The sequence below is a fragment of the Engystomops pustulosus genome, chromosome 11 (genome assembly GCF_040894005.1).
Source record: "Engystomops pustulosus chromosome 11, aEngPut4.maternal, whole genome shotgun sequence".
NCBI classification, from domain to species: domain Eukaryota; kingdom Metazoa; phylum Chordata; class Amphibia; order Anura; family Leptodactylidae; genus Engystomops; species Engystomops pustulosus.
The window spans coordinates 33,753,250-33,780,741 of NC_092421.1; the positions used below are offsets into that span (position 1 = coordinate 33,753,250).

A 27,492-nucleotide genomic window follows, 5' to 3' on the forward strand; every position below is an offset into this window, starting at 1 on the left:
AACCTCCTGGTACTGCAAGGGGGTGTATAAAAAAAAAAAAAATAAAGGGCTCATGGACTGAGCACTCTCTGTACTCGGCCATTATCAGTTGTATAAGACATATAAAAAATATCAAACGGTCATATAGGTTCCACGTTGATAAAAATTAATACCACAAAAAAATAACAATATAAAGTTATTGGCCTCCAAATTTGACAAAATGGCAATTTTTATATAAGTTTAATTTTCTTGCATCCACCAAAACCTATATACATTTGGTATCCATGTGGTCGTATCGGGCAAAGGAATAAAGAGAAGGTGTCATTTGGAAGTGTCAGTCTGAAAGCAGTAAAAACACATCCCATAAGAAAACGCCATAAATGTTTGTTTTTTCATTGTCTATTTCACTGCAGTTGGAATTCCAAAAGCAATAACTTTATTTTGACATTTACAAATGCAAAAACAAAAGCCTTGAGTCCTGCAAGGGTTAAAGGGGTTCTCAGGAGGTGGAAAAACATGGCTGCAGTCCTCCAAAAACAGCACCACACCCGACCATGGTTACTGCCAGTACTGCAGCTCAGCTGTATAGAAATGAATGGAGCTTAGTTGCAATACCAAACAGCCATGTTTTTCAACCTCCAGAGAACCCCTTTAACTGAAAACCACCACCACAATGAAGGCTTTAAAATTATGCAAATGAGTCTGCAGCCTTTAGCTTTGCTTGCTAAAGCCCCTGAGACTCACTTTTTTTTTTTTGCTAAAAGGACATAAGAAGAAGTTAAAAGAAGTGGGGCATGGCTAGGCAGCTGAGTTCCACACCGGATACAGGGCCTAGGGCGACTACACAGCACAATCCCACCTTGAAAAGCAATGAAGCAACGACCATGGTGAGCAGGAAGAAGAAACAGGCGTCTAGACTGCGGACGCTCACTGAATTTTTCAGCACAGTGGACCAGGGCCTGATCCAAGATGTCGACGCGCTATGTGCGCATGAGGTGAGTGCTTCTCAACCATCTCCAACATAGAATACTCAGAATCTGAGCTCTGATGAGCTGCGAAGAACGAGCTCGGCCACATCGCTACCCCGGTTGGCTGAAGCAGAGACACAACATTATAGGAGGACTCACTGCAGAACACTTCCCGCCATTAACATCCAACCGCTCATCTGCGCCATCTTCCCAGAGCGGCAGCCCTGCAAAGCAAAAGCCCAGACTCTGGTCGGAGAGCCTCAGATTCGGCCTTAACCAAAGCATCCACGAAAGGCACGTTACTGATACTACGCCACACAACAGATCTAGGCAATCGGGTGTAGCATATTGAAAACAAAAAGGGAGATGTTGTGTCCTCACAAAATGGGGGGATTTATCACTGTCTAGAACTTTTTACTGATCCCACCCGTATACAGGCTGGGGTATACACTGCAAAGGTCAGTATCGGATACAGAATGGATGAGTGCCATAGCGCTTAACACCAAAGCACTAAAATGCATAACGCACATAGAAACTGAGACTAAGGTCCTCTTACGCTGGTACAGATCACCAGATATATCACATAACATATTCCCGCAAGCTTCAGACAGATGCTGGACGAGCTGTGGCATGAGAGGTTCCCTAGCACATACAATATGGGATTGCCCCCACATACAAAAATATTGGGAAGATACATTCCACTTGATATCGGCATTACTGGGCAGAAGAATAAAGGGCACTCTAGCCATGGCTAGAGCCATCACTACATCTCATGGGAGTTCACATCTCCCACAGGGTTTTAACATGCAAAATACTCACTATAGCAAAGCTGCTCTTAACACATAATTGGAAAAGTACAGTGATCCCTACTATAGGAGACCTGCATGAAGAGATCAATGTCACATATAGTTATGAGAAATCTATTGCATGGGGGAATGTTACTATAACCAAATTGCAGGAGATATGGGAACCCTGGACTGGACACGCGGCTTATATTAGGACCTGAGTGAATACATAAGATGGAGCTATGGAGGGTCTTCCCGGAAAGGTGGTGACACCCTCCCCTCCTCTGAGTTGCGAACAAGTAATTACAAGAGCAGGTTGTTATTAGTTAACTGTTCAATGTTATTTCCGCAATGAATCGCACACCAAAGTCAAGATTAGGATAATTATACTATATGGGATGTGAACGAGCACCTATAAGCAATATACAAATTACGAGCGACGATGTTAGAGAATCGGAATGTTTATTGTCAAGCATATCAATACTTTATGTCTAAATGATGAATATGTGTTCATAATATGCCAGATTGGGCCACGCTGTGACATGTCACTTTGCTTATCATATTTAGTCTTGGAATCAATGGTGACTGCGTTCACACTTGTGTTTCTCTTGTCTTATTGTAAAATATGCAAAATCTCAATAAAAATCTATTGCTGAAAAAAGAGGAACAGCGATTCCTGCTACTAGTATGCCGGCATGTGCCTTTTTTTACGTTCCTTAATCCTGTTGGTAGATTTCCTTTAAATTACATGAAAGGCCACCTGTGTAGGACTTCTAAAATACTGAGGATTAAATGGCTGATTTGGGCACTCTGAAGGGTATAGCAAACAACCCCTAATTACTGCGTTATTTTCTATACACACCTTAAAAAGTCATTGTATTCTAACCGCTTTACATATCCTAAAAGCAAAACAGATGATAGCAGTTATCCTGACAAACATGTCCACCATGTCAGGTACAGGTATATTTAGCTTCATGTACCAGTAAGTTATCTCAAGAAAATAACTAAGAAAATCAGTACATACCCATGTTGAAAGTTGATGCTTCTACTGGAACATTTAGTTGTTGCATCACCTAAGGATTTAACCTAACGCTTCTAGAAGAACATTTTAAATAAAGCCATAATACCTTACTGACTCGAGTATAAGCCTCAGGTGGGGAACGCAGATGCTACTCTTAATGAAATGTCCAGCATGGCCCCCTTAAAAAATTACAAACTTACTGCGTCAATGTGTGGGCGAGCAGAGGCATAGTCGTGTCTCTACCCACATGATTGGTAGAAGCGATAAGTATTTTACGTTTTTTTAATTTTTTATTTATATATGGGGCTTCTTCAGCACAAAAATTGAGTATAAATGGGGAAATTGGGAAAATGGGGAAAATTGTAAATGTGAACTGTGCACTTCAAGTTTTACTTAAAGGGAACCTGTCACCAGAGGGCTCTTTTTCACTGGTGACAGTTTCCAACATAGGCTGAACAGTACATACCGAACATTGTCATCTTTTCTGTTCAGTACTTAGTTTTAGAATTATCCTATTTTGAACCTTACCAGGCTCCCTGGCAGCTCGCACTCACAAGTCCTAGGGCAGTGATGGCGAACCTTTTAGAGACCGAGTGCCCAAACTACAACCAAGACCCACTTATTTGATGCAAAGTGCCAACGCAAAAAATTAATTATTGATTTATACTACCTGCTCTGTCACAGGTTTCATCGATACCGGCACCCTGAGTTCACCAATAAAGCAGAAAATAGAAGAAATATGGATGATCATTGTAGCTTCCCTCCAGGGTCCCATAAACAGGATGAATTGTCAGGACGGAGCAGGAGCTACAATGATAATCCAGATCTGTCCACACCTTCCTACTCCTCCAGTAGTCCCAAGGTAGCACTGTCGATTTAAAATATCTCTGTGCACAGCAAGTCCTGGACTGTCTGGGACTGCAGGAAGATACCTGGAGTCATCTCTGGTGATGGCCTGAGTGCCACCTCTGGCACCAGTGCCATAGGTTAGCCACCACTGTCCTTGGGGGTTGCATTTTCAAAATGGTAATCGGCGCCTGCTTGTTTGAATCCATGAGAGGCTCATCCGCGCACTCATTGCTATTCAGCCCAACCCCCCCCCCCCCCACACCCTTCTATTCACCCTCCCATTAATGACGTGGGCTGCCACTTAAAACAGACTTTGTAATCATGATTTGCGCAGAGAGCCTCGCTGTTCACTGCTGTGGGAGGGGTTTGGGCTAAATAGCAATGAGCGGGGGGGATGAGCCTCTCATCGATTCAAACAAGAAGGTGCCCGTTACCATTTTGAAAGTGCAACCCCCAAGGACTTCTCTGTTGGAACCCGTCTCCAGTGAAAAAGAGCCCTCTGGTGACAAGTTCCCTGTAAGAATTTGTATGATACCTGAGGATATGCCATCTGGAATATTGTGCCCATGTTTACATGGAAGAACCATATAAAATTTATTATCAATAACTTTCTACTGTGAGTGGTTGTCGTTGACTACAGCATTATCTGCTATCTGAGGGCAGAAATTCATAGACACTTATGGCCGTAACTTACCACTGCTATGTTTGTCTTCAGCTCCTTCAACTTGAAAATACTACAGGATAAACCAGAGCTCCACACAATGCTCCTAATAAATATATACAACTAATAACACACCTAGGCACCAATGTGTAAGCACGGCATAGTTAAACAGGAATGGGTGCAAATGAGAGCAACCAAGCTTATTATAGGAATGGGTGAAGTGGAATACAATACTAAACTTGCCCTTCAGTGCAGACAATTTAGATTTATACAAAAAGGGGTCTGGTCAACTCAAAGGAAAAAGTATGCGAGTGCTCATCAGAAACACAATCATACTGCCAGGGCTGCTGTCGGGAATTTCTGGACCCCATGATGGCAAGTTTTGTGCCCCCCAATTTCAGAGCACATTACAGTTTACTACAGTACACTTAAAGGGGTATTCCCATCTGGGCATTTAAATTCATTTGTCTTATGTAAACATTTCTTCAATTGGATGTTAATAAAAAAATGTTCCTGTGTGAAGATAATTTCTCATAAATGTGGCCATGTTGTCCCATAGAAACCAGATAGCTTCCTCGGCTACGACCACCTCACACTCTGGCAGCGGTGGCCAGACTTGCGCTATAGAGTCCTGCCGGACCACCTGGATTCAGCAATCATTACCACAGGGTGGCTGTGCGACATGTAGTAACTCCCGGACATTTTATATACAATAACCTTTGGTTTCTTTGTGCACTCAATCCATCAGAGGTGGCCGTATCCGAGGAAGCTATATAGTTTCTAAGGGACCATACGACTACATTTATGAGAAATTATCTTCACATAGGAACATTTTTTTTAATAACATCCAATTGAAGAAATGTTTACATATGGCAGATTAATGAAACTGAATGTGAGTGCCCAGAAGAGAATACCCCTTTAACACATACATATAATTGTCTCAACTTACCTCTCATTGGGAGGATCTTTCAGGTCCAGAACTTCATAACAAATTTTTCCTGGACTTTTTGCTGCTCAATTCACCTCTACATGTCTTTGCCATCTTGCAGGACAGCTATATACTTTCCCTAAATATCACAGTGTCTTCTAGGTAACAACACTCCAAAATTATGTGTATCTCACCCAGGGCCGATTCTAGCATATTTGCTGCCTGAAGCGAAAACTAAAATGCTGCCCCCCACCACCCCTTTCAGTAGCCACTCCCGTTCCTTTATCCACACCAGGTTCAGTAAATGCTGAAAACTTTACTAACAATTAAAATCCCCACAGATCACTAAGGGTGCGGTCACACGTTGCGTTTAACGCATACATTTAAAAAGGCATTGCAACAGCTGAAGAAAGATCTACCTAATTAAACAGCTGTTAACACTGGCATTTGCAAAACGCAAAGGAGTGAACGCATGTGTTAACATTGTGTTAACAAATGTTAGTGGCATCTAGTACCTTATAGATGACAATCTCTTCCATCAGGAGGACTTTATTCCGGGTTCTCCAATCCATGACGTATCACATATCCACGACGTATCACGTTTCCATGACGTATCACAGCCAGACATCTTCAGCTCCGTGCAGCACATCTCCACCCGGAGTTCTTAAAAATACCACAGTCACTTACAGTATAAAATCTCCTGGATAACAATACTGTGCTCCTAATATATAACCCTCACAACACAACTGACCTCACTCTCCCCACACATATAAAACATCTCTTCATTATATATATATTCTACTTATAGCATGTACAGCCCCCCTCTAATATATTCAAAATATACCCCCAACAATTAAATTATATACAGACCTGCTTAAGTAAAATCTGACCCCACATATTTAGCCATCCCAGCTTAATTATATTCTGTGCCCAATTAACAGACGCCCCTAGTTTTATTAAAACCCTGCCCCATATGCAGAAATCACTAGTTTAATTATAAACAGTCTCCCATATAGTCCACCACCCCAGCTAAATTAGTATCTGACCCTAATATATAGCCGCCCTCTAGTTTAATTATATACTGCCTACCATATAGTTCCCCCAGTTTAATTAATATGTCGCCACCATATTTTGATCCTCCCTAAGTTTTACTATATACAGCCTGCTATATAGCCCCCCTAGATTAATTAACTTGCCCCATACATATTCTCTCACCCCAGTTTTATTATATTCAGAACCCCCCCCCTCACAGTATATATACATATAGCTTAAAATATAGCCACCTGTTTATTTATATTAAAGTCTAATTCCCAGTTTAAGGTGTATATGAATATATGTAGACCCCAGGCGCCCCTTTTAATACATCCTTTGCCAATCAAAATAATAAAACTTATACTTACATGCAGTCCATTTGCTCCCACGCTGTCTTCTACTGCTCCCGTCTTCTCCTGGCTCCGCACAGAGACACAGGCGGCGTGACGTCATCACCCGCTGCCTGTGTCACTGCATCATATGGAGCGACGCAGACAACCGGAAAGGCGCTTCGTCGCTTGGCATATCTATCGCACCTGCCTTAAAGAGACAGGTGTGATGGATTTACCTGGTGGGCGATTAGGGCGCTAAAGAGCGCCCAAGTTGCCCACCATATTGTTGAAAATATTGCCGCTTAACAAAGGGCTCTGCATTCTGCCGCCTGAGGCGAGATTTTCATCTTGCCTCATGGCAGATGCGGCCCTGATCTCACCACACATACACAATGGGTACACCTTAACCCCTTAGTGACGTGGCCTAAAAAGGTTCTAGTGACCGGGAAATTTTCAGAAGCGGCAGTTTAAGGGCCATACCTTTTTTTTTGCATTGTTTTTTTCAGGACACATTAAACTTTCTTATGTTTTAACGAACGTAAAGATTTTTTTTTAGTTAAAGTTCAAATTAACTCAAAATGAACATTATTAATGAAATTCCTATTTTGTTTCGGTCGTTATGATTTATACAAGTCGTTTTTTCTTATACAAGTATTCCCCTATAACTTGGCCAATTATGAGACCCTCAGTTACTGGGAATAATTAGACTCAGCAGCTCTGGTTAACCCCTTTAGAACCTGGGGTCAAGTGACCACCAAATCTATAGAGCCAGTGGCAGTGCAGCTTCTGCTCCTCTATGCATCGCGCTCATTCAGCGCAATGCTGTGAGGAGCAAAGAAGGGAGAAGCGGTAATAAACCGCATCTTCCTTCTCCTTAGAGTCTCCGGGTGTCTCTGACAAGGCTTACATCATACGCTGGAGCCTGGTGCACTGCCTTATGGTAAATGTCATTGTCCCTCCAGGTCTCCAGTGGAGTATTAGGAAGCGTTAACAAGCTTAAGATCCTAATTTGCCATATTTACTTTATTTTGTTTGTTTTATCACCTGGTTAACATTTTTGTGGGACACGTAATTTAAACAAATACATAATAAAATTTGCTCACTATTTTTTTGTTTCATTTTGCTTTTTGTGCGCTGCCAAATATGTGCTCAAAGGCTCCACTTTAGTTTCACTTCTCCTGACCTCCTGCTTGAGCAACTACCTCATGGCCCGGCCAGCCTTCCCCCTCAATCAGATGTTGCCTGCAATGATAAAAGCTAGTTTCACATTCGATTTTGGTCTATAAAACTTGATCCATTTGTCCACCGTAATTGTAGCCAAATGCAACTGAACTGTAATGTTTACTTGTGTCCGGACATATTCACATAGAGCATGTTTTCCATGTATAGTTTTATATAGCCCAGAAGATGCCATCTAGTAGCGAAACATGTTGGGGGAGGGGGAAATTGAATGCATTTGTCTTTCAAAGTGTGGCTGGCTCACGCTGGATGGAGGCTAAGGTGTGGCTGGCTCATGCTGGATGGAGGTTAAGGTGTGGCTGGCACACGCTGGGTGGAGGTTAAGGTGTGGCTGGCTCACTTGATGGAGGCTAAGGTGTGGCTGTCTCACTCTGGATGGAGGCTAAGGTGTGACTGGCTCATTCTGGATGGAGGTTAAGGTGTGGCTAGCTAACTCTGGATGGAGGGCTAAGGTGTGGCTGGCTCACTTGATGGAGGGCTAAGGTGTGGCTGGCTCACTCTGGATGGAGGCTAAGGTGTGACTGGCTCACTGGATGGAGGCTAAAGTGTGGCTGGCTCACTCTGGATGGAGGCTAAGGTGTGGCTGGCTCACTCTGGATGGAGGCTAAGGTGTGACTGGCTCACTGGATGGAGGCTAAAGTGTGGCTGGCTCACTCTGGATGGAGGCTAAAGTGTGTCTGGCTCACTCTGGATGGAGGCTAAGGTGTGACTGGCTCACTGGATGGAGGCTAAGGTGTGTCTGTCTCACTCTGGATGGAGGCTAAGGTGTGGCTGTCTCACTCTGGATGGAGGTTAAGGTGTGGCTGGCTAACGCTGGATCAAGGCTAAGGTGTGGCTGGCTCACTCTGGATGGAGGTTAAGGTGTGGCTGGCAAACGCTGGATCGAAGCTAAGGTGTGGCTGGCTCACTCTGGATGGAGGCTGAGGTGTGGCTGGCTCACTCTGGATGGAGGCTGAGGTGTGGCTGGCTCACTCTGGATGGAGGCTGAGGTGTGGCTGGCTCACTCTGGATAGAGGCTAAGGTGTGACTGGCTCACTCTGGATGGAGGCTATAGTGTGACTGGCTCAGTCTGGATTGAGGCTAAGCCTCCTCCCTGAAGTGTCTGCTCTCCAAACACTATCTTCACAGTAGAGAAGCTGTTACCTTGTTGTTCACACAGCACAGCACAGACTATACACTTCATATGACTGCAACACTGCTGGCTTCTACTACTTCTACTATGTTCCTCCAAAGCTGCCAGGCTAGTCATTATATAAATCCTGTATGTAAAACTATGTGTAGCTCAATGGATTTAGCTGTAGGAAGCAAAGTAGCCCTGAGTGGACACTTTTTTAGTTCTGTGTCTAGACTGGTTGCAGTCCTCTTACAGTGTACACTTCAGCACTGTATATGTAGTGCAGTGCATTATGGAAGGTCCTATATTTTTGCAATAGTACAAGATCTGATTCCACAGATATAGGATGTGGTTGCAAATTCACACTTGAGTGTAATGTATTTTACATTTATTGAGTTAACGGATAAAATGTAAGTTTTACCATTTATCCTTTCTAGCAGAAGTAAAAGGGCATTTTTTTATTTTTGATAAAATGTTTTTTTTTTCAGAACTTTCCAGAGTGTTAATCTGCTCAAAGATTAGTAAAAACCCTTCTTAACAATTGTCATGTACTAAGGTGATGACTGACTTTTTTCAGCACCTAAAGCCAATGTTTTACAGGCGTACATTATCCTGTCCAATGATTTGAAACAAGGGTTGCAAGGAGCTTCTGTTCAATATCACTGCCCAGCTTGTTGGCCTGTGTACATAAAAACCTTTCACTTAAAAAGTGACTTTCTTTTTCTTCTTAGCAGGTGCATAAGCCGGTAGGTTTGGGGGTAGGACAGTTAAATAACTTACTTCACCAAAACACCCCTTATTGTCTGGGCACCAGACATTCATGCTAAATGTATTTCTATCTCTGTAAACTCATAAATTACATCATAAGTAAATACCCAGTAGATTTAGCAAGTGAAAACAAAGCACGGCACGTCTGCAATGTTCATTACTCGTGATCGGGCAGTTATTGTGACAAAACCAAGCCTGCTATCGCTCTGTGTAAAGTGCCAAAAACATGTCCAAGATTTACCGATCACCTAAAACTTAGAAATAGAATGCCAAGCCAACCATTATAATATTACAGCACACCCTGCTCAAGAGATTGAAAGAAAAACTGGGTAACACCAGCAAACATGTGCCCTGTATGTCTATATTGATAATTGTACAAAGGGCCTAGATAATTAATTGTTCAATGAATCCTGTAAAATCCCCCAGGACAGGGATGATCAATAAGCATAAAACTGTTTCAGCCAGGCTGTGGTCTATGGCACTGCAGCACTCCCAGCGGGGCCTAGGGAGGTCATGGGGTCTGTTATCAGCGGCCTCAGTGGGCCCTGGTGAGGTCACTTGCTCTACATCACCAGGTACCACTGATTTGCTAGAACAGGTTCTGTTGACACTTCCAACCCAGATTAATTCGGCCAATCCCCATGAGGGATTTCTAGGATTCCCGGAAAACAACTTTAAATGGCATCTAGCATCAGATTTAGTGATGGTAGATTTTTCCCAAACTTACACGCTCCTTAAATTTTTTCTACGTAGTTGAACTGACGCATTTTTGTAAACACATGGAAATGAGCCGACCTACATCACATAGTACCTTTTGGCTCCGCCATCAGATGCTAATGTATTTTAGAAAACAAAGAGTGGGGGCACATATAATATCTGATGGTGGAGCAAGGGGCGCACTAGAGACGTAGGCTGGTTAATTTCCCTGTTTTTACAAAGTCTTTTTTTTTACAAGAAAAATGGTGCCATATCATTTGCAGAAATTTAGACGCTCCTTCATTTTCAGTCTACAATCGGTTAATCTGATGGTAGATGTCCTTTGATGTGTATCGTAAGGGAGTACTCATGATATGACGATAAAAAGTGTATATTGTTTGTATATAAAAGAAACCTAGTATAATGACCAGACAATAGACAGATTAAAGTATTAGATTTTTTTTCCCTCTTCATAACAAACATTAAAAAAAAAACCTCACAAACCTCACATACATTTAAAAATGAATTAAATAACACACTAAAATGCGGTCAGGAGTCTTATCGTTGTGCTCTGGAATTTGGATCGATTTGGTAGGGCAGCACAACTAACAAGACAGTTGTCTAAAGTTCAGACCATGTTATGACCTCACAGGCCTCGAGGCAGTGCTATGTCCAGTGTTTTCCCTTTGAAAGAGTTTTCTTGCAACACCAGTAAAGTATTTCACCGCCAGCAGGAAAGAATTCGATGTACAAAGCCATTCTTAGCATTATTTTCTTGTCTTTAGTGCCATAATCACTTTTCCCTTTTTCATATTCTAGAACCAAATTAATCTCCATAATATGGTACTTTTTTGCTTGAGTTTCAACTTTGTTGTCATTTCAGAAATACGTCCCTTAAGATGGCAATTTTTGTTGAATAGTATATATCATTTGTTGCATATCCTTCAAGTCCACCATGAAACGTGAAGTATGGTGGACCTTTGTGCTTTTAGCTTACTCGTAGACACCATTCCAACTCAAATCAGCTCCTGTCTGTGTGCAATGCTTAAGCTGTGACTCAGTACATAATTCTTAACTGCTAGACCAATGAGGCCACCTCTAGTCATAACTCCGTTATCTCCAAAGGGCTTTCCACTATGGTGTCTCTAAACTTGTGCATAGGTGTGGACTTTGCAGATTCTGTGCGGGCATTCCTGTCATTGAAAGCACAGCTGTCTGTGTTTAGGGTCTCTAAAGATCGTCCAATGCCCTTTTGGTCATCTTCTGGTAAACTATTGACATCAGAAGTCAAAAGAGTTCCGGTACTCCCGTGTACCACATGAATTCCATCTGGTCCCTTTATTTCCACCGGAACTTTGTGCTTGAAACGCAAAGAACCATGCCTTGGGCTATGATCATCGTCTTCATCCAAATCGTTTTGTATCAACTGTAATAGAGAATAATTTAAAAACAATTGGAATAATAAAAATAGCAAAAATATCAAGCCTGGTTACATGAGAATGGAAACCATGGGAATGGTGGAACTATAAACAAAGATTTAGCACCTGTCTTCTATAGCATCTTCATATTTTGAGGGGGTCTCTGCTTGATTTGAAGGCTTTACTAAAGGACTTGTAAATACTTTTCACTATTATTTAAAGCTTTAAATGTAGGCAACAATCTTACTAATTTGGATGGATATATACATACTTAAAGGGGTATTCCCATCTGGGCATTTACATTTAATTGGATTCATTTGCCAAATGTAAACATTTCTTCAATTGGATGTTATTAAAAAAATGTTCCTGTTTGAAGATAATTTCTCATAAATGTAGTCATGTTGTCCCTTAGAAACGAGATAGCATCCTCGGATACGGCCACCTCTGCTGGAGTGATTGCACAAAGAAACAAAAGATTTTTGTATAGAAATGTCAGGGAGTTTACAGCAAGTCGCACATCAGTCCTGTGCTAATGATTGCTGAATCCAGATGGTCAGGAAGGGCTCAATAGCGCATGTCTGCCCACTGCTGCTAAAATGTGAGGTGGTCGTATCCGAGGAAGCCATCTCGTTTCTAAGGGACAACATGACTACATTTTTAAAAAATTATCATCACACAGGAACATTTATTTAATAACATCCAATTGAAGAAATGTTTACATCTGGCAAATGAATTCAATTAAATGCAATGCCCAGATGGGAAACCCCCTTTAAGCAAATCACTAAATGGAGCTGTCAGCTGTTCCTTTCACTTCCTCTTTACATATTTGTGGCCAGTTCTTACTAGCAAGTAATGTATTTCATTGGGAACAGTGTGGTATTCTGATGCCAGACACCTATGGAGGACGTTTGTCTCTAATTTCATCTCTTGGGGAAAAGTTGGGAGGCCGTCAGAATTGTTAGTTAGTGGTATCACCAGAATTGGTGGATTTGGACAAAGTTTTTAGAATTTGTGCAGGCCCTCGGGACCAAATAAACCTGCTTTATAAACAGCTCCATTGTAAAAATATGTTTCCCAACTCTCAGCAAATCTGGAGACACCTTCGAGATGTCCAATATAGGATCAACATATTCAGGAATGCTTAACATACTATTTAATGTGTCAATTTAAAGGGGTTGACCACTTTACCTCATGTTTTCTGTAATGTGTGTGTAAGGGTGAGGTCAGGATATTAGGTAATTTACCAGTATTCATCTATTAATAGTTCTGCTCCGCTTTCTTGATATGTGAAATGTCTCCAGTCTTTTACCTCATGAGCCAGACATAAAATGGCCACAGATGGAGAGTCATGTCATCTCTATCTCTCCATGAATAATCGCCAGTTAGAGATCACATGACCCTCCATCTGCGGCCATTTTATGTCTGGTTCATGAAGTTAAAGACTGGAGACTTCACTTCACATTTTAAGAAAGCCGAGCGGGACTATTAATAGATGTATATTGGTAAATTACCTAATATCCGGCCCCCCACACTTACACACACATTACAAAAAACATGAGGCAAAGTGGCCAACCCCTTTAATTTTACCCTGTGAAGCACAGGTAAGCAAATCTTGAGTTTTGAGTACATATTTTTTTTATTATTTTTTTTTATTACTATATACGGTTCTGTTTGGAGTGTATCTCTACTAAGGTTTGCCTAATTTCCGATTCTAGCTGGAGATATTAGATGCCTTAAAGGATCCTCAAGGTACCTCACTTCACTTATCTGAAGACTGCCATTTATCATGTGTAATGTAGGTGTGTGTGCACATGTAAATGTTCTTACCCCTTGAACAATAGAACTTCTCTAGTCCTGTACATATAAGCCCCACTTCTCTAATTATGTTTATGTGACCTCTGAAAATCAATGCTTCTCTAATTGTGTATAAATGAGTACCTATGGCCACTGCATGCTCTATGCGTACTGCACAGTACAACGTCTGTCTATATGAGCATTACAGGCTACCACATCTCTTATCCTGTATATCCAAGCTTTATTATGGTAGTAAACTTGGATGTAGTACCATATAAAATTAGTAACCTAGGTTATGGTACGCTATCTATTTATTAAAGGGAACCTGTCATCACATTTTCACAAATACAACTACTGATAGGTTCTCATAGAGCCATATTAACTAACCAACACCCTTATTTTAGCTAAAATAGTTACCATTACATCCCTATAAACAGTGTCGGACTGGGATACCTTGGGCACACCAGTTAAATCAGTTTGTTATACAATATATTAATATAATCAAATAAATACATAGGATAGTTGAGATGTTCTGTGCTAAATATATGTATAAATTACAGAGAGGATATCTTGTCCAGCACTAATAATACAGCGGACCTGTTCCCCTGTGGTCCAGCACGAGCCTGTTTTATAAATCAACTTTATGTTATATTCCCTGGCATCAGAAGGGATGTGTCCTGCTTGGCTGACCCCTCCCATTTACTCCTCAGCATGTCCTATGCCTCATCTCAGCAGGACCATGGGCCCTGGGCTGTATGAATATTATTGCCCTTAAAAGGCTGAAATTGCTTCCTTCATATGATACTACAACCAAGCTTCTTGAGCAATGAAGGATGCTTTCCTTCTGCTTCTTTCAAATCTGCAGTTTCAGGACCTATGGAGGACCTTCAAAGGACCTGAAATGGCTCTTGTGTACATGTGTATTGAGAGCAGGAACAGATTACAAGGATTTCATTGGTGAAGGCTCTTCTCAGTATAACATTTGGTGGGTGGTTTGGGTGGCCATGGGCCAACTAGAATGTTTGGGCCCTGGCCTATTATGGCCGGGCGCCATACCTCCCTATGGAGAGGGGAGGGGTGAGCAGCACCATGGCTGTGTGAAATTCAGAACTCTGTATGCCTAGAACTTTGGACTTATGTGCTTGGACTAAATAAATATCTATTTTATTTAAAAAAATCCTGACAATAATACAGAGCAGTACATAGATACTAGTAGGTATACAGGTAGTATAGATCAAAGTATAAAAGTTTACAGTAGGAAACACACCATGCATAACTAGAGGAACCAGGCCATGCCGCCTGCACACCACTGCAAGACAATCTACCTCTGTGACCGAGGACTGGTCCCCTGTGCTGGTGGTGGCTTTATGAACCATTCTCTGCGCTAATAACTTTTTCAGTCTCAAATAATCATCCAGCACTACTTTCAGCAGAGATCCCTGTGTGAGGACGTCAGTCATTATTGTCATATATAATACATCAACATGTTGTCATCACAGAGACTTACCATCGTAGGTAGTTAGGTACAGCAATGACATCATTCACATTTGGCGTTAAGAATTTACGAAGGGTAAAACAAGAGGTCGGAGGGACAATGATGGAGACAATACCAATACTATCCACCACGTTCCAGAATGAAAGACTACAGTGTTATAAATGCTTTACCAAAAGCATTATTATTGCTGTTGATTGTCATATGTTTGGCACCTCCACATTTTACAGAAATTGACATTTTACCACACTCCAAGTTAAGGAGGCAGTTTGAGTGAGTGGCACAAAATTTATTTAGAGGCATCTAAAAATGAAAGGCGTTGTCCACTTTCAACAAATAATTAACATGGGTTGTGTAAGGAATAGTTATACAATTCTCCAAAACACTTCATTTATCAATACTATTGAAAGTTTCTATATTTACTACCAGTGGATAGAAACCTGTCCATGGTCATGTGATGGACGCACCGGTGGACGGCTTGTTAGTATCGCAGTGAGTGAGCTGTGTGTTATAACGAGCCGTGCACCTGTGTGACATCACATGACCATAGACAGATTTCTATCCACTGGAAGCAAACATAGACGCATTATATAGCAGGATAGAAAGCACAAATCTGGAAAACTGTGAGGAATTGATACAGAAACTATATATGAATTTTTTTTAAAAAAAAAAGAATGTACAATTTTCCTTACAGAAACCATATAAATTATTTACTGAAAGTGGAAAACCCCTTTAACCCCTTAATGCCGAAGCCACTTTTCACCTTCCTGACACGGCCCATTTTTTCAAATCTGCCCTCTGACACTATACATGGTTATAACTTTGGAACGCTTTAACATATCCAAGTGATTTTGAAATTGTTTTCTCATGACACTTTATACTACATGTTAGTTAAAAAATTTTGGTTGTTATGTTTTGCATTTATTTATGAGAAAATCAGATATTTGGTGAAAATTTGGAAAAATTAGCAATTTTCTAAATTCAAAATTTTCTACTTTTTCCACACATGAGTCATAACACCAAAAAACGTAATAACTAACATTCACCGAATGTCTACCTTATGCCTCCGTGGTTTTTTATGCATACTCTTATTTTTGTAGGATGTTATGGGGCTTTGAACGCCACGTGCAATTTTTCTCATTTTCATAAAAAAAAGCAAAATCCTGCTATTGAGGGACCTGCTCAGGTTTCAAGTCACTTTGAGAGGCCTAAATAAAAGTAAAACCCCATAAATTACTCCATTATAGAAACTACACCCCTCAACGTACGTAAAACAACTTTTATGAAGTTTGTTAACCCTTTAATTGGTTTACAGGGGTTAAAACAAAATCGGATGCAATTTCGAAATTACATTTTATTTGGCTAAATGAATGTGTTTTTCATAAAATGTACAAATTCTCAGTAGATAAAATTCCAAAACGCTCCTCAAAATTTGATCCCCAATCTCTCCCGCGTATAACAATACCCCATATGTGGTGGTAACCTGCTGTATGGGCACACACCAGGGCAACGAAGGGAGCTGCGCCATTCAGAGCAGATCATGCATTGTCACTTTATAATGGCTATACAATCTTTTTTTTTTGGCAATTTGGACATATAAGGGCTTATTTTTTGCGACATGAGATGCACTTTACAAATACTTCATTTAAGTGGGTCTGTAGCTTTTCGATGAGATTTTATTAACTCTTTAATGTATGGAGGAAAAGAAAATTGTCAATTTGGGGTTTCTTTTTTTTGTATATTTTGGGGGTCGTACACCATACACTAAAAATACTATAATATTTTCATTCTATAGATCACTACGATTACGGTGATACCTCATTTATATAGTTTTTCATTTATTTTTACAATTTTACTGGAGAAAAACTAATATAGAGGAAATCTCATTTGTTTCTGCATCGCCATCTTTTCGGGAACTTAACCTTAATATTTTTTTGTTGACAGAGCTAGTTTAGGGCTTAATTTTTACGTGTTGAGTTGTTCTATCAATTGGTACCATTTTGGGGCACATAACTTTTTTTGATCACTTTTTAGAACAATTTTGTGTAGGGATTTTATGAAAATTTATATTTTTGGCGAGTTTTTCTGGTTTTGTTTTTACGGCGTTCACCGTACGGGTCCAATAATGTTTCTGACTTATTGTACAGATTGTTACGGACGCGGCGATACCAAATATGTGGGGGGTTTTGGTGATTTTCAGGTATTTTTACTTTATTAGATGTGTATAGGGAATGTTTGTGTTTAGGGGACTTTAACTCTATTTAATTAATTATTTTTATAAAAAATTGTGTTTATTCAGTGTTTTTAACTTTTTTTCTTTACTTTTACAAGTTAGCTTGAAATCTCCGATCGCAGGTGTTAGAGGAGGGTGTCGGCTATAATATATAGCCGACACCCGCAGCTTCTGGCCCCGGCTCCATTCAGGAGCTGGGGCCAGAAGTTTGAAGTACTATTACTGCATATTGCGGGAACGCACCTCCCGCCATGCAGTAATAGTACGTCAAATGTCGGGAAGGGGTTAAAGTAGTTGTCCCATTTCAGAAAGCAGAAATCTAGAAAACTGTAAGGAATACAGGCGGTCCCCTACTTAAGGACACCCGACTTACAGACAACCCATAGTTACAGACGGACCCCTCTGCCCCATGTGACCTCTGGTGAAGCTCTCTGGATGCTTTACTATAGTCCCAGACTGCAATAATCAGCTGTAAGGTGTCTGTAATGAAGCTTTATTGATAATTCTTGGTCCAATTACACCAAAAATTTTGAAACTCCAATTGTCACTGGGGCAAAAGAAAAAAAATTGTCTAAAACTTCCATTATAAAATATACAGTTTCGACTTACATACAAATTCAACTTAAGAACAAACCTCCAGACCCTATCTTGTATGTAACCCGGGGACTGCCTGTACATACAGGAAGTATACTGGAAAATTGTATAAGTTTTCATCATACAAACAATAACATTAATTTGCCGAAAGTGGACAACTCCTTTAAATTGATAGATACCTGTATTGAATCCTTGTCTAGTATTAACAAGCACAGACTTCTGCCAATTACCTCCTGTTTCCTCCTAAATAACAACTCTGCATCTTACATATCAGAATTTAGGAAATGACATTGAAAGTTCACAAGTTTGAATGCTTCTAATTGTCTGGGGATAAGTGTACAACCCACAAATGGGGCCTTTATCCATACCTTGTTTATGGCATAGGATATAAGAATCTATGATAGAAATATCCCTCTAAATAAGGTTTCTCATTTGTAAATAAAGCGTATTATTTGTATGCAAAAATATTGTGCAGTTTTCTAATATAGAACTTTACATGATATCAATTAGTTCAGATAAAGTTTAATTTGTATGCAAGTCGGAACCGTATCATTTAGAATTGTAACTTCTGTGACAATTGGATTTTAAAAATCTTGGATTCTCATAAGAACCAGGATTAACAATAAAGCTTCATTGCAGACCCCTTTAATAACTGTTACAGTTCTTTATTGCAGCCCAAGACTAAAGTACAGTAATTTACTGCAGGGAAGCCCTATGATCATTTACACAAAATTTAAATATTTCATTAAATGGATGTAGGAAATGTAAAATTTATGTGTGCAATATATACTCACCTTAATAGGCCCCTCACGCATGATCTGTCCCAGTTTTGCAATATTATCATATTCCTGAATTGCAGCACGGAGGTAGCGGTCATCTTCTGGCTTGTTAGCTGTAGGTTCACGGCCAAAAGTGCCCTAAAATTGGATGTGATATTGTCAATTTAACCAGTTATATGCATTACATTTATTTTTATGTTTACATATATAGCTGTCCATAAACTATATATTTACAAAATCAAATAATTACATGAGTTCTTGCTGGACTATTCCAAAGATCTGTGATGTCACTCAAGTTCTCCGGTAAATCATCTTCATGCTCAGCCTGTGCTGCCAGCTCCAAATTTCTGCAGAAAGGATCCAACCATACAGGGTTTGCGCTACAAATGTAAAATCATAAAAACAAGTTAGTGTACATGCAAAAAACTATGTGAAGTCCAGCATTCAGAACTGCTATAAATAAGCTGTACACAAAATCAGGTACAAAATATATTTCTCAAGTAGCTCCTGCTCATTGTAACAGCCTGCGAAGTTGCAGCACAGAGGGGCTCTGGTAACACCCCCTGGAGCTCTTCTGGCTTATTAGCATAATTTTAAAAGTTAATTTTAGAAGCAAGGAGGCAATAGATAACAAATATAAGAAGATTACCACAGTCACGGTGCCCGGATCTATCAGTAAGTGTTCCTTGGTTTATCATGATGGATTTTGATTTGCATTTCATTTAATTTAGTTTGTCTTAATAGGGTCTTAGTACACAATGTAGATATAGAGGTAGAACAGTACAATACAAATTGCACACAGCATAGTCATTGTGTGACAAATTCCAAACAACAGCCATGCTTCCTATTTTTAACCCCTAGGCGCACCAGGACGTTCTAGTACGTCCCCGGGGCTAGATGCTTAGCGCACGGGGACGTTCTATAACGTCCTGCTTCTGGCACCGGCTCACGAACGGAGCTGGTACCAGAAGCAGCGGCTGTCAGCTGTCTAGTACAGCTGACAGCCTGCGCTAACACCCGCGATCGGAGCCGGCTTAACAGCTTAACCGGCTGTTAACCCCTTACACGCCGCGGTCAAATATGACCGCGGCGTGTAAGGGTGTTTGCGCTGTGGATCGGATCCCCCGTGCTGCTTACCGGGGGATCCGATCCACTTCTGGGCAGCTCCGAGGACTGGCATGTGCCCCGGAGCTGCCCGGTCTCCATGGCAGTCAGACCCCTTCCGGGTCTGACTGTAAACTGTCTGAGCATGCGCAAGCTTGCTCAGACAGTTTACACTGCTCTACAATAAAATAGTATTGTAGAGCAGTGTAATGAACTTAAACCAGTGATCAGAGCATCACTGGTTCAAGTTCGTATAATTAAAAAAAAGTCAAAAACACTAAAGTTAACACATAGAATAAATAAAAAATAAATGCATTAAAATATAAGCCCCTAAAATGTCACTTTCCTATAAAAACACTTAATAAAGTATAAAAAACACAAAAACACAAAACCCCCCCGCATATTTGGTATTGCCGCGTCCGTAATAATCTGTATAATAAAACAGAATCGTTACTGGACCCACACGGTAAACGCCGTAGAAAAAAAACGCAAAAACGTTCCGAAAAAAGATCATTTTTAATTAATACCCTATAAAAAAATGCTCTAAAAAGTAATTTAAAAAATGTTATGCACTCCAAAATAAGCCCACTAAAAAGAACAACTCTTCTCGCAAAAAATAAGCCCCTAACTAGATTTGTCAGCAGTAAATTAAAAAGTTATGCATATAAAAAGATGGTGATGCTAAAATGAACAAGATTTTCTCCAAATTGGTTTCTATTCAGTACAATTGAATAAAATACACAAAACCCCCACATATTTGGTATCCCTGCGTCCGGAACAATCTGCATAATAAAACAAAATCATTATTAGATCCGCAAAGTGAACCCCGTAAAAAACAAAACAAAAAAAAGCTCCAGAAAAAAGATCATTTTCAATTAATACCCTATAAAAATGCTCTAAAAAGGGATTTAAAAAATGTTATGCACTCTAAAATAAGACCACTAAAAAGAACAATCCTTCTCACAAAAAATAAGCCCTTAAACAGATTTGTGTGGCGAAAAATAAAAAAGTTATGCATATGAAAGACGGTGATGCTAAAATTAACAACATTTTTGCCAAATTAATTTTTATTCAGTAAAAATGGGAAAAAATAAAAAATCTATATAAATGAGGTCTTTTTGTAATCGTGGCGACCCATAGAATAAAAATAATATACTATTTTTATGGTATGGTAAACAGCCAAAAAAAATCCCCATAAAAATCTTCCTGAAAAGTGATGATTTTCATTTCCTCCACCAACAAAGAGTTAATAAAATCTCACCAATTAGCCTATAGATTCCCCCAAATTACGTACCAGAAAAGTGCATCTCATGTGGCAAAAGAAATAAGCCCCCTAGGTCCACATTAAAAAAAAGAAAAAAATTATAGCCTGTACAATGTGACATAGCAAATCTGATCTGGATGGCGCCTCCTTCCCTCCTATGCCCGGCCGTGCGCCCATACAGCAGGTTACCACCACATATAGAGTATGTAAAATGTAAGTTATGAATTTATTTGGGAGCTATGACTATCTGCATCAAAAGTAGAGAATTTAGAACGTTGAAAATAAAGAATTTTTCCAAATTTTTGCCAATTTTTTTTTTTTTTCATAACTAAACGCAAAAGATTTCATCCAAATTTTTAAACTAATTTGAAGTACAATGTGTCACGAGAAAACAATCTCTAAATCCCCTGGATATCTCATAGCGTTCCAAAGCTATAACCACTTATAGTGACACAGGTCAGATTTGAAGAATCGGGCCGCGTCCTTAAGGCCAAAAGAGGCTGAGTCCCGTAGGGGTTAAAAATGGCAAAATGCGATTAGAACAACTTTTCCTAGGTGCTACAAACTTCATTGTTGTTGTTTTATATTTTTTTTCAACATTCAGAATTTGCTTATTTTTCAACTCACCCTTCAAAAGAGTATTTATTTGTATTGGGCATATCCAGGATATCCATAAATCCTCTGTTTCCTGTAAAATTAAATTTCCCAGTCATTTGGAGTCATTTGAAGTATATTACAAAACTACAAAAAAAATTATCATGTATATTTTTATTATATTATAGCTATTAGCGTTATTTACACTGCAGATAAAAATACATTTTAAATAATATTCCAAACAGCTAAATGTGTGTGAATTTCTTAATCATAGCGTAGGCCCTACAATCAGGAGTGTAGTAAGAAGAGAAATGTTTTGTAATTTTTTGGTTACTGAAACGACGAGCCAAAAAGCACCTACCCACACTATTGTACTAAGAACATAAGTAGAACTAACCTGTTGATCCAGCCACTATCGCTTTCAACTTCCTTTTGTGTCTGCATGGTAAAATAAAAAAACAAAAAGAAAAAAGACATTTCATCAGTAGCTAGAAAGAGATGATCATAGACATTAATGTATAAATACTAGTAATTTAAGCAGGACTGGCCAACCATCTAATGTGTCATTTTACTGTAACCAGCTGTTTGAGTTAAACCTCTTAAACCTCTTGTCTCACCCCCGCAACCTCATAGACTGCAAGCTCTTGTGTCACCCCCTCAAACTCATAGACTGCAAGCTCTTGTGTCACCCCATCATCCTCATAAACTGTAAGCTCTTGTGTCACCCCTCATCCTCATAGACTGTAAGCTCTTGTGACACCCCATCATCCTCATAAACTGTAAGCTCTTGTGTCACCCCTCATCCTCATAGACTGTAAGCTCTTGTGTCACCCCCTCAACCTCATAGACTGTAAGCTCTTGTGACACCCCATCATCCTCATAAACTGTAAGCTCTTGTGTCACCTCCTCATCCTCATAGACTGTAAGCTCTTGTGTCAACCCCTCATCCTCATAGACTGTAAGCTCTGGTGTCATCCCCCTCATCCTCATAGACTGTAAGCTCTTGTGTCAACCCCTCATCCTCATAGACTGTAAGCTCTTGTGTCAACCCCTCATCCTCATAGACTGTAAGCTCTTATGTCACTCCTAATCCTCATAGGCTGTAAGCTCTTGTGTCACCCCTCATCCTCATAGACTGTAAGCTCTTGTGTCACCGCCTCATCCTCATAGACTGTAAGCTCTTGTGTCACCCCCTCATCCTCATAGACTGTAAGCTCTTGTCACCCCCTTATACTCATAGACTGTAAGCTCTTGTTTCACCCCCTCATCCCCATAGACTGTAAGCTCTTGTGTCACCCCCTCATCCTCATAGACTGTAAGCTCGTGTCACTCCCTCATCCTCATAGACTGTAAGCTTTTGTGTCACCCCCTCATCCTCATAGACTGTAAGCTCTTGTGTCACCCCCTCATCCTCACAGACTATAAGCTCTTGTGTCATCCCCTCATCCTCACAGACTGTAAGCTTTTGTGTCCCCCTCATCCTCATAGACTGTAAGCTCTTGTGTCACTCCCTCATCCTCGTAGACTGTAAGCTCTTGTGTCACCCCCTCATACTCATAGACTGTAAGCTCTTGTGTCACTCCTAATCCTCATAGACTGTAAGCTCTTGTGTCACCCCCTCATACTCATAGACTGTAAGCTCTTGTGTCACTCCTAATCCTCATAGACTGTACGCTCTTGTGTCACCCCTCATCCTCATAGACTGTAAGCTCTTGTGTCACCTCCTCATCCTCATAGACTGTAAGCTCTTGTGTCACCCCCTCATCCTCATAGACTGTAAGCTCTTGTGTCCTCCCCTCATCCTCATAGACTGTAAGCTCTTGTGTCACTCTTAATCCTCATAGACTGTACGCTCTTGTGTCACCCCTCATCCTCATAGACTGTAAGCTCTTGTGTCACCTCCTCATCCTCATAGACTGTAAGCTCTTGTGTCACCTCCTCATCCTCATAGACTGTAAGCTCTTGTGTCACCCCCTCATCCTCATAGACTGTAAGCTCTTGTGTCCTCCCCTCATCCTCATAGACTGTAAGCTCTTGTGTCCTTCCTTCATCCTCATAGACTGTAAGCTCTTGTGTCCTCCCCTCATCCTCATAGACTGTAAACTCTTGTGTCCTTCCCTCATCCTCATAGACTGTAAGCTCTTGAAGCATGGCCATCACTCATATTGTTCCATATGACTGTTTGTACTCTGTAATGTAATATTATATTTGTATATGTCCCCTATGATTTGCAAAGAGCTACTGAATATGATGGAGATATAGAAATATAGATTATTATACTGGCTACCCCAGCCCAGTTTGATACTGATCAGCTTGTGTTGTTTTATATTCTGTACATTAAAGGAAATCTGTTATAAGGATTTAGGCGCCATACACGACCACCAACCTGCTATCCAGGAGATTAATAGGACCACAATGAAGCCGCCTTTATTCTTCTATATTTGTCTGATAGGACATTAGTCAAGCAAGGAGGGGTCTGCTCTCATGATTAGAGATGAACGGACTGGGGTACGCCTTGCATGCCCAAGACTTGACCCAGAAACTGACGCCCCTAGTTATTAACCATGGCTGTGATTGGCCAGGGGTCCTCCTGTGAGTGTCCCCCTGGCCAATCACAGCCATGGTTAATAGCTAAGAGTGTCGATTTCCCGGACTGGCTGCACGGCCACCAATCCAGTAATATGTCAGTGTCCGATGCACCCGGACACAATCTGGTCCGCTTATCTCTACTCATGACTCCATTGGGTATTTAAGTGCAGTGTTCAAAGTTCTTATTCCATGTAACATGCAATCTACCAGGGAATTTTGAGTCTGTTACTGTCATGGAAAACAGGTTGAAGACAGCTTGTGGGCCTAAATCTTTATGAGAGGTTTGCTTTACATGTAAAAATACTGTATAATAACATAGATAAGTCTACTATTTCGGAGATATACTTACACAGTTCGGTAGTACCAGTTCATAAAGATAAACAACATTGCAGCCAGAAACAACAAAATAGCCAAGATGATAATTGCCATCTGCAAATATAAAGGACCATAAATGTAAAAGAAAAATTCATATAGCTAAAATAATATAGTGTGGTCAGAAGTTGGTAGGAAGTTACAGTTTTTCCTTAAAGAGATAGTCTAGGAATTCATCTGCCATATAAAAAATTTCCTCATTTGGATGTTATTAAAAGAAAATGTACCTGTGTGTAGATAATTTTCCAGAAATGTTGCCATGTTGTCCCATAGAAACCAGATAGCCCTCCTTGGATATGACCACCTCTGTGCCCACTTAGCAGTGTCCATACATGCCCTATTTAGGTGCCTGACCACATCAATTCAGCGTTTATTACCACAGGACGGTTGTGGGGCATGCAGGATCATCTCCCAACCCATATATACAATAATTAGTTTCTTTGTGCAATCTCTCCAGCAGTATTGATCCAAGGACAATGATCTAGTTACTAAGGGACAACATGGATAAATTTAGTCAAGATTTTTGAATATATTTCATTTTAATCACTGAAATAAAAAATATTGTAAACAATAAGTAATTACAATGGCATTATCACAATTTTGATTTAGCAAGTCTAGCATTTGGTGATGCATAACTGTATATCAGTATTAATTGTCGCAAGAAAGGAAGTACGGTAATATTTGTACCTGCAAAGCAGACAGGTCCTCTGGAGCACTAGGAGCAGTGGCTGGTTGGACATCCATGACATTGTAATTACGAAAGAGATTTCGTAACTGTTCTTTATTTTCATCAATCATTTGAATAACCCTTAGAGAAGAAAAGACATTTACATGTAATGTATAATAATTGTATGTGAAATAGAAATGAACAGAGAACAAAGGAAGTGAAGTCTCCTGGAAAATGTAAGTTACATCCCGAAGTTCTTGAAGACCGCTCACTGGCCAAAGCAGGTCCCATTACCCCCTTAGAAATTCCAGCAGTACGCAGGCCCTGAAATCATTAATCTTTAAAGTGGTTTTCCCACCAAACAAGTTAGGTCCTATCCACAGGATAGGGTCTAATTTGCTGATCGGTGTGGTTCTTAGTAATGAGGAGTCCGCTTTAACTCTTTCATACTCATCGTTGTGGCGCTCAGCAATCTCCGTCAGCTGCATAGAGATGACTGGAGCAGAACTCCAGCCATCAATCGGGCCCCTTGTTCTTGTGATCGGTGGGGGGTCTTCACCGAGAACCCCACCGATCACCAAATTAGGCCCTATTCCCCTTCCACCATATATGGTGACATTTGTCTGCCATAAAAAGGAAACTTCAACATTGGTAATTCTTTTACATGATCAATGCATTGCAGATTTTTAGAAGATCTCTGACTGCAATCCACAGAAAAAAAGATACATTCAGATCATCTTTAGATAACCATGGAAAATTCACCCAGAATTAAACTACAAAACATGTGGATCAGATTGTAAAAATTATGCACAAAAATATCTTCAAATTCACGTTTTCAAATCTACCATGAGCTTATTATAAAATGCAAATCTTTTAGATTCTTATACTCTTATAGATGTATTCTAATTGGAGATGAGCGAGCACTAAAATGCTCGGGTACTTGTTATTCGAGACAAACTTTTCCCAATGCTCGAGTGCTCGTCTCGAATAACGAGCCCCATTGAAGTCAATGGGAGACTCGAGCATTTTTCAAGGGGACCAAGGCTCTGCACAGGGAAGCTTGGCCAAACACCTGGGAACCTCAGAAAAGGATGGAAACACCACGGAAATGGACAGGAAACAGCAGGGGCAGCATGCATGGATGCCTCTGAGGCTGCTTAATCGCACCATTATGCCAAAATTATGGGCAACAGCATGGCCATGACAGAGTGACCGAATGAGGCTAGATAGCATCTAAAACATCCAATAATTGACCCTGACACTATAGGGGACGGCATGCAGAGGCAGCGGCAGCAGTGGCAGGCTAGAGAGTGTCATGGCGACATACCCTAAATGGACTCAGGTTTCACCAAAGGAGGTGAAATGATTTCCTATGTGAACAAAAGGTTGACGGTATATTTAGTCGATAACACAGCATGGTGGCGACATAGTGACCAAGTTCCATAACGTATCTGGTGAAACACCCGAAAAATGAGCCTGACACAGCTCTTTTGATAAGGGGACGTCATGTGGAGGCAGCCATGGAGACGACTTCCATGATTAAGAGCGACAGAATGGGGCATTCATATTGCGCTGCTATGATTTCAACTTCAGGTCTCCAGCATGGCGGCGACAGATGGGCCGAGTTCCACTATGTATCTGGTGAAACACCGGAAAATTCTGCCTGACACAGCTCGTTTAAATAGGGGATGATGTGCTGCATATCCTCTCGTGCTCCAGCGTGTGGAGTATAGAGAGTTGAAATGAGACATTGGTGGACGCTGTGGAGGATCGTGGAGGCAAAATGGACAGGAAACAGCAGGGGCAGCATGCATGGTTGCCTCTGAGGCTGCCTAATCTTGGGATGAAGCTGGCGGTCCACTGCCAGGCGAGCTTTCGCCTGTCCAAGCCCCTGTCTCTCGGCTCCTCCCCACACAAAATGGGCCTGGGGGCCAGAAGCGTTTACTTTGAAAAAATTATAATTTTCAAATCAGGCCGGGTCGTTTGAATATTTCACCTAGGAATAATGGAATAGCATAGTGGTTCTATTTTTAATTGTTTTTACGGAAATGGTTCCATCATTAAGAGCGACAGTATGGGGCATCCATATTGCGCTGCTATGATTGCAACTTCAGGTCTCCAGCATGGCGGCGACAGATGGGCCGAGTTCCACTATGTATCTGGTGAAACACCTGAAAATTCTGCCTGACACAGCTCGTTTGATAAGGGGACGATGTATGG

General features: G+C 40.6%; 1 protein-coding gene across 5 annotated transcripts in view; it reads right to left on the bottom strand.

Annotated features, from left to right (window-relative positions):
• Window positions 1–10,636: 10,636 nt before the first annotated feature.
• Window positions 10,637–27,492, bottom strand: part of CDH23 (cadherin related 23) — a 708,444-nt gene continuing 691,588 nt past the window's right edge. For 2 of the 5 annotated variants that reach the window (XM_072131214.1, XM_072131213.1), the window contains exons 61-67: window positions 25,293–25,413; window positions 24,583–24,662; window positions 22,042–22,082; window positions 21,678–21,738; window positions 18,933–19,062; window positions 18,698–18,820; window positions 10,639–11,798 (exon numbers count right to left, since the gene is read on the bottom strand). In XM_072131214.1, coding sequence (XP_071987315.1) covers window positions 11,475–11,798; window positions 18,698–18,820; window positions 18,933–19,062; window positions 21,678–21,738; window positions 22,042–22,082; window positions 24,583–24,662; window positions 25,293–25,413 — 880 coding nt within the window. In that variant the 3' untranslated portion in view covers window positions 10,639–11,474. Of the gene's footprint in view, window positions 11,799–14,909; window positions 15,024–18,697; window positions 18,821–18,932; window positions 19,063–21,677; window positions 21,739–22,041; window positions 22,083–24,582; window positions 24,663–25,292; window positions 25,414–27,492 lie in introns of all 5 variants that reach the window. The other 3 variants (XM_072131217.1, XM_072131215.1, XM_072131216.1) reach the window with 3 other exon arrangements.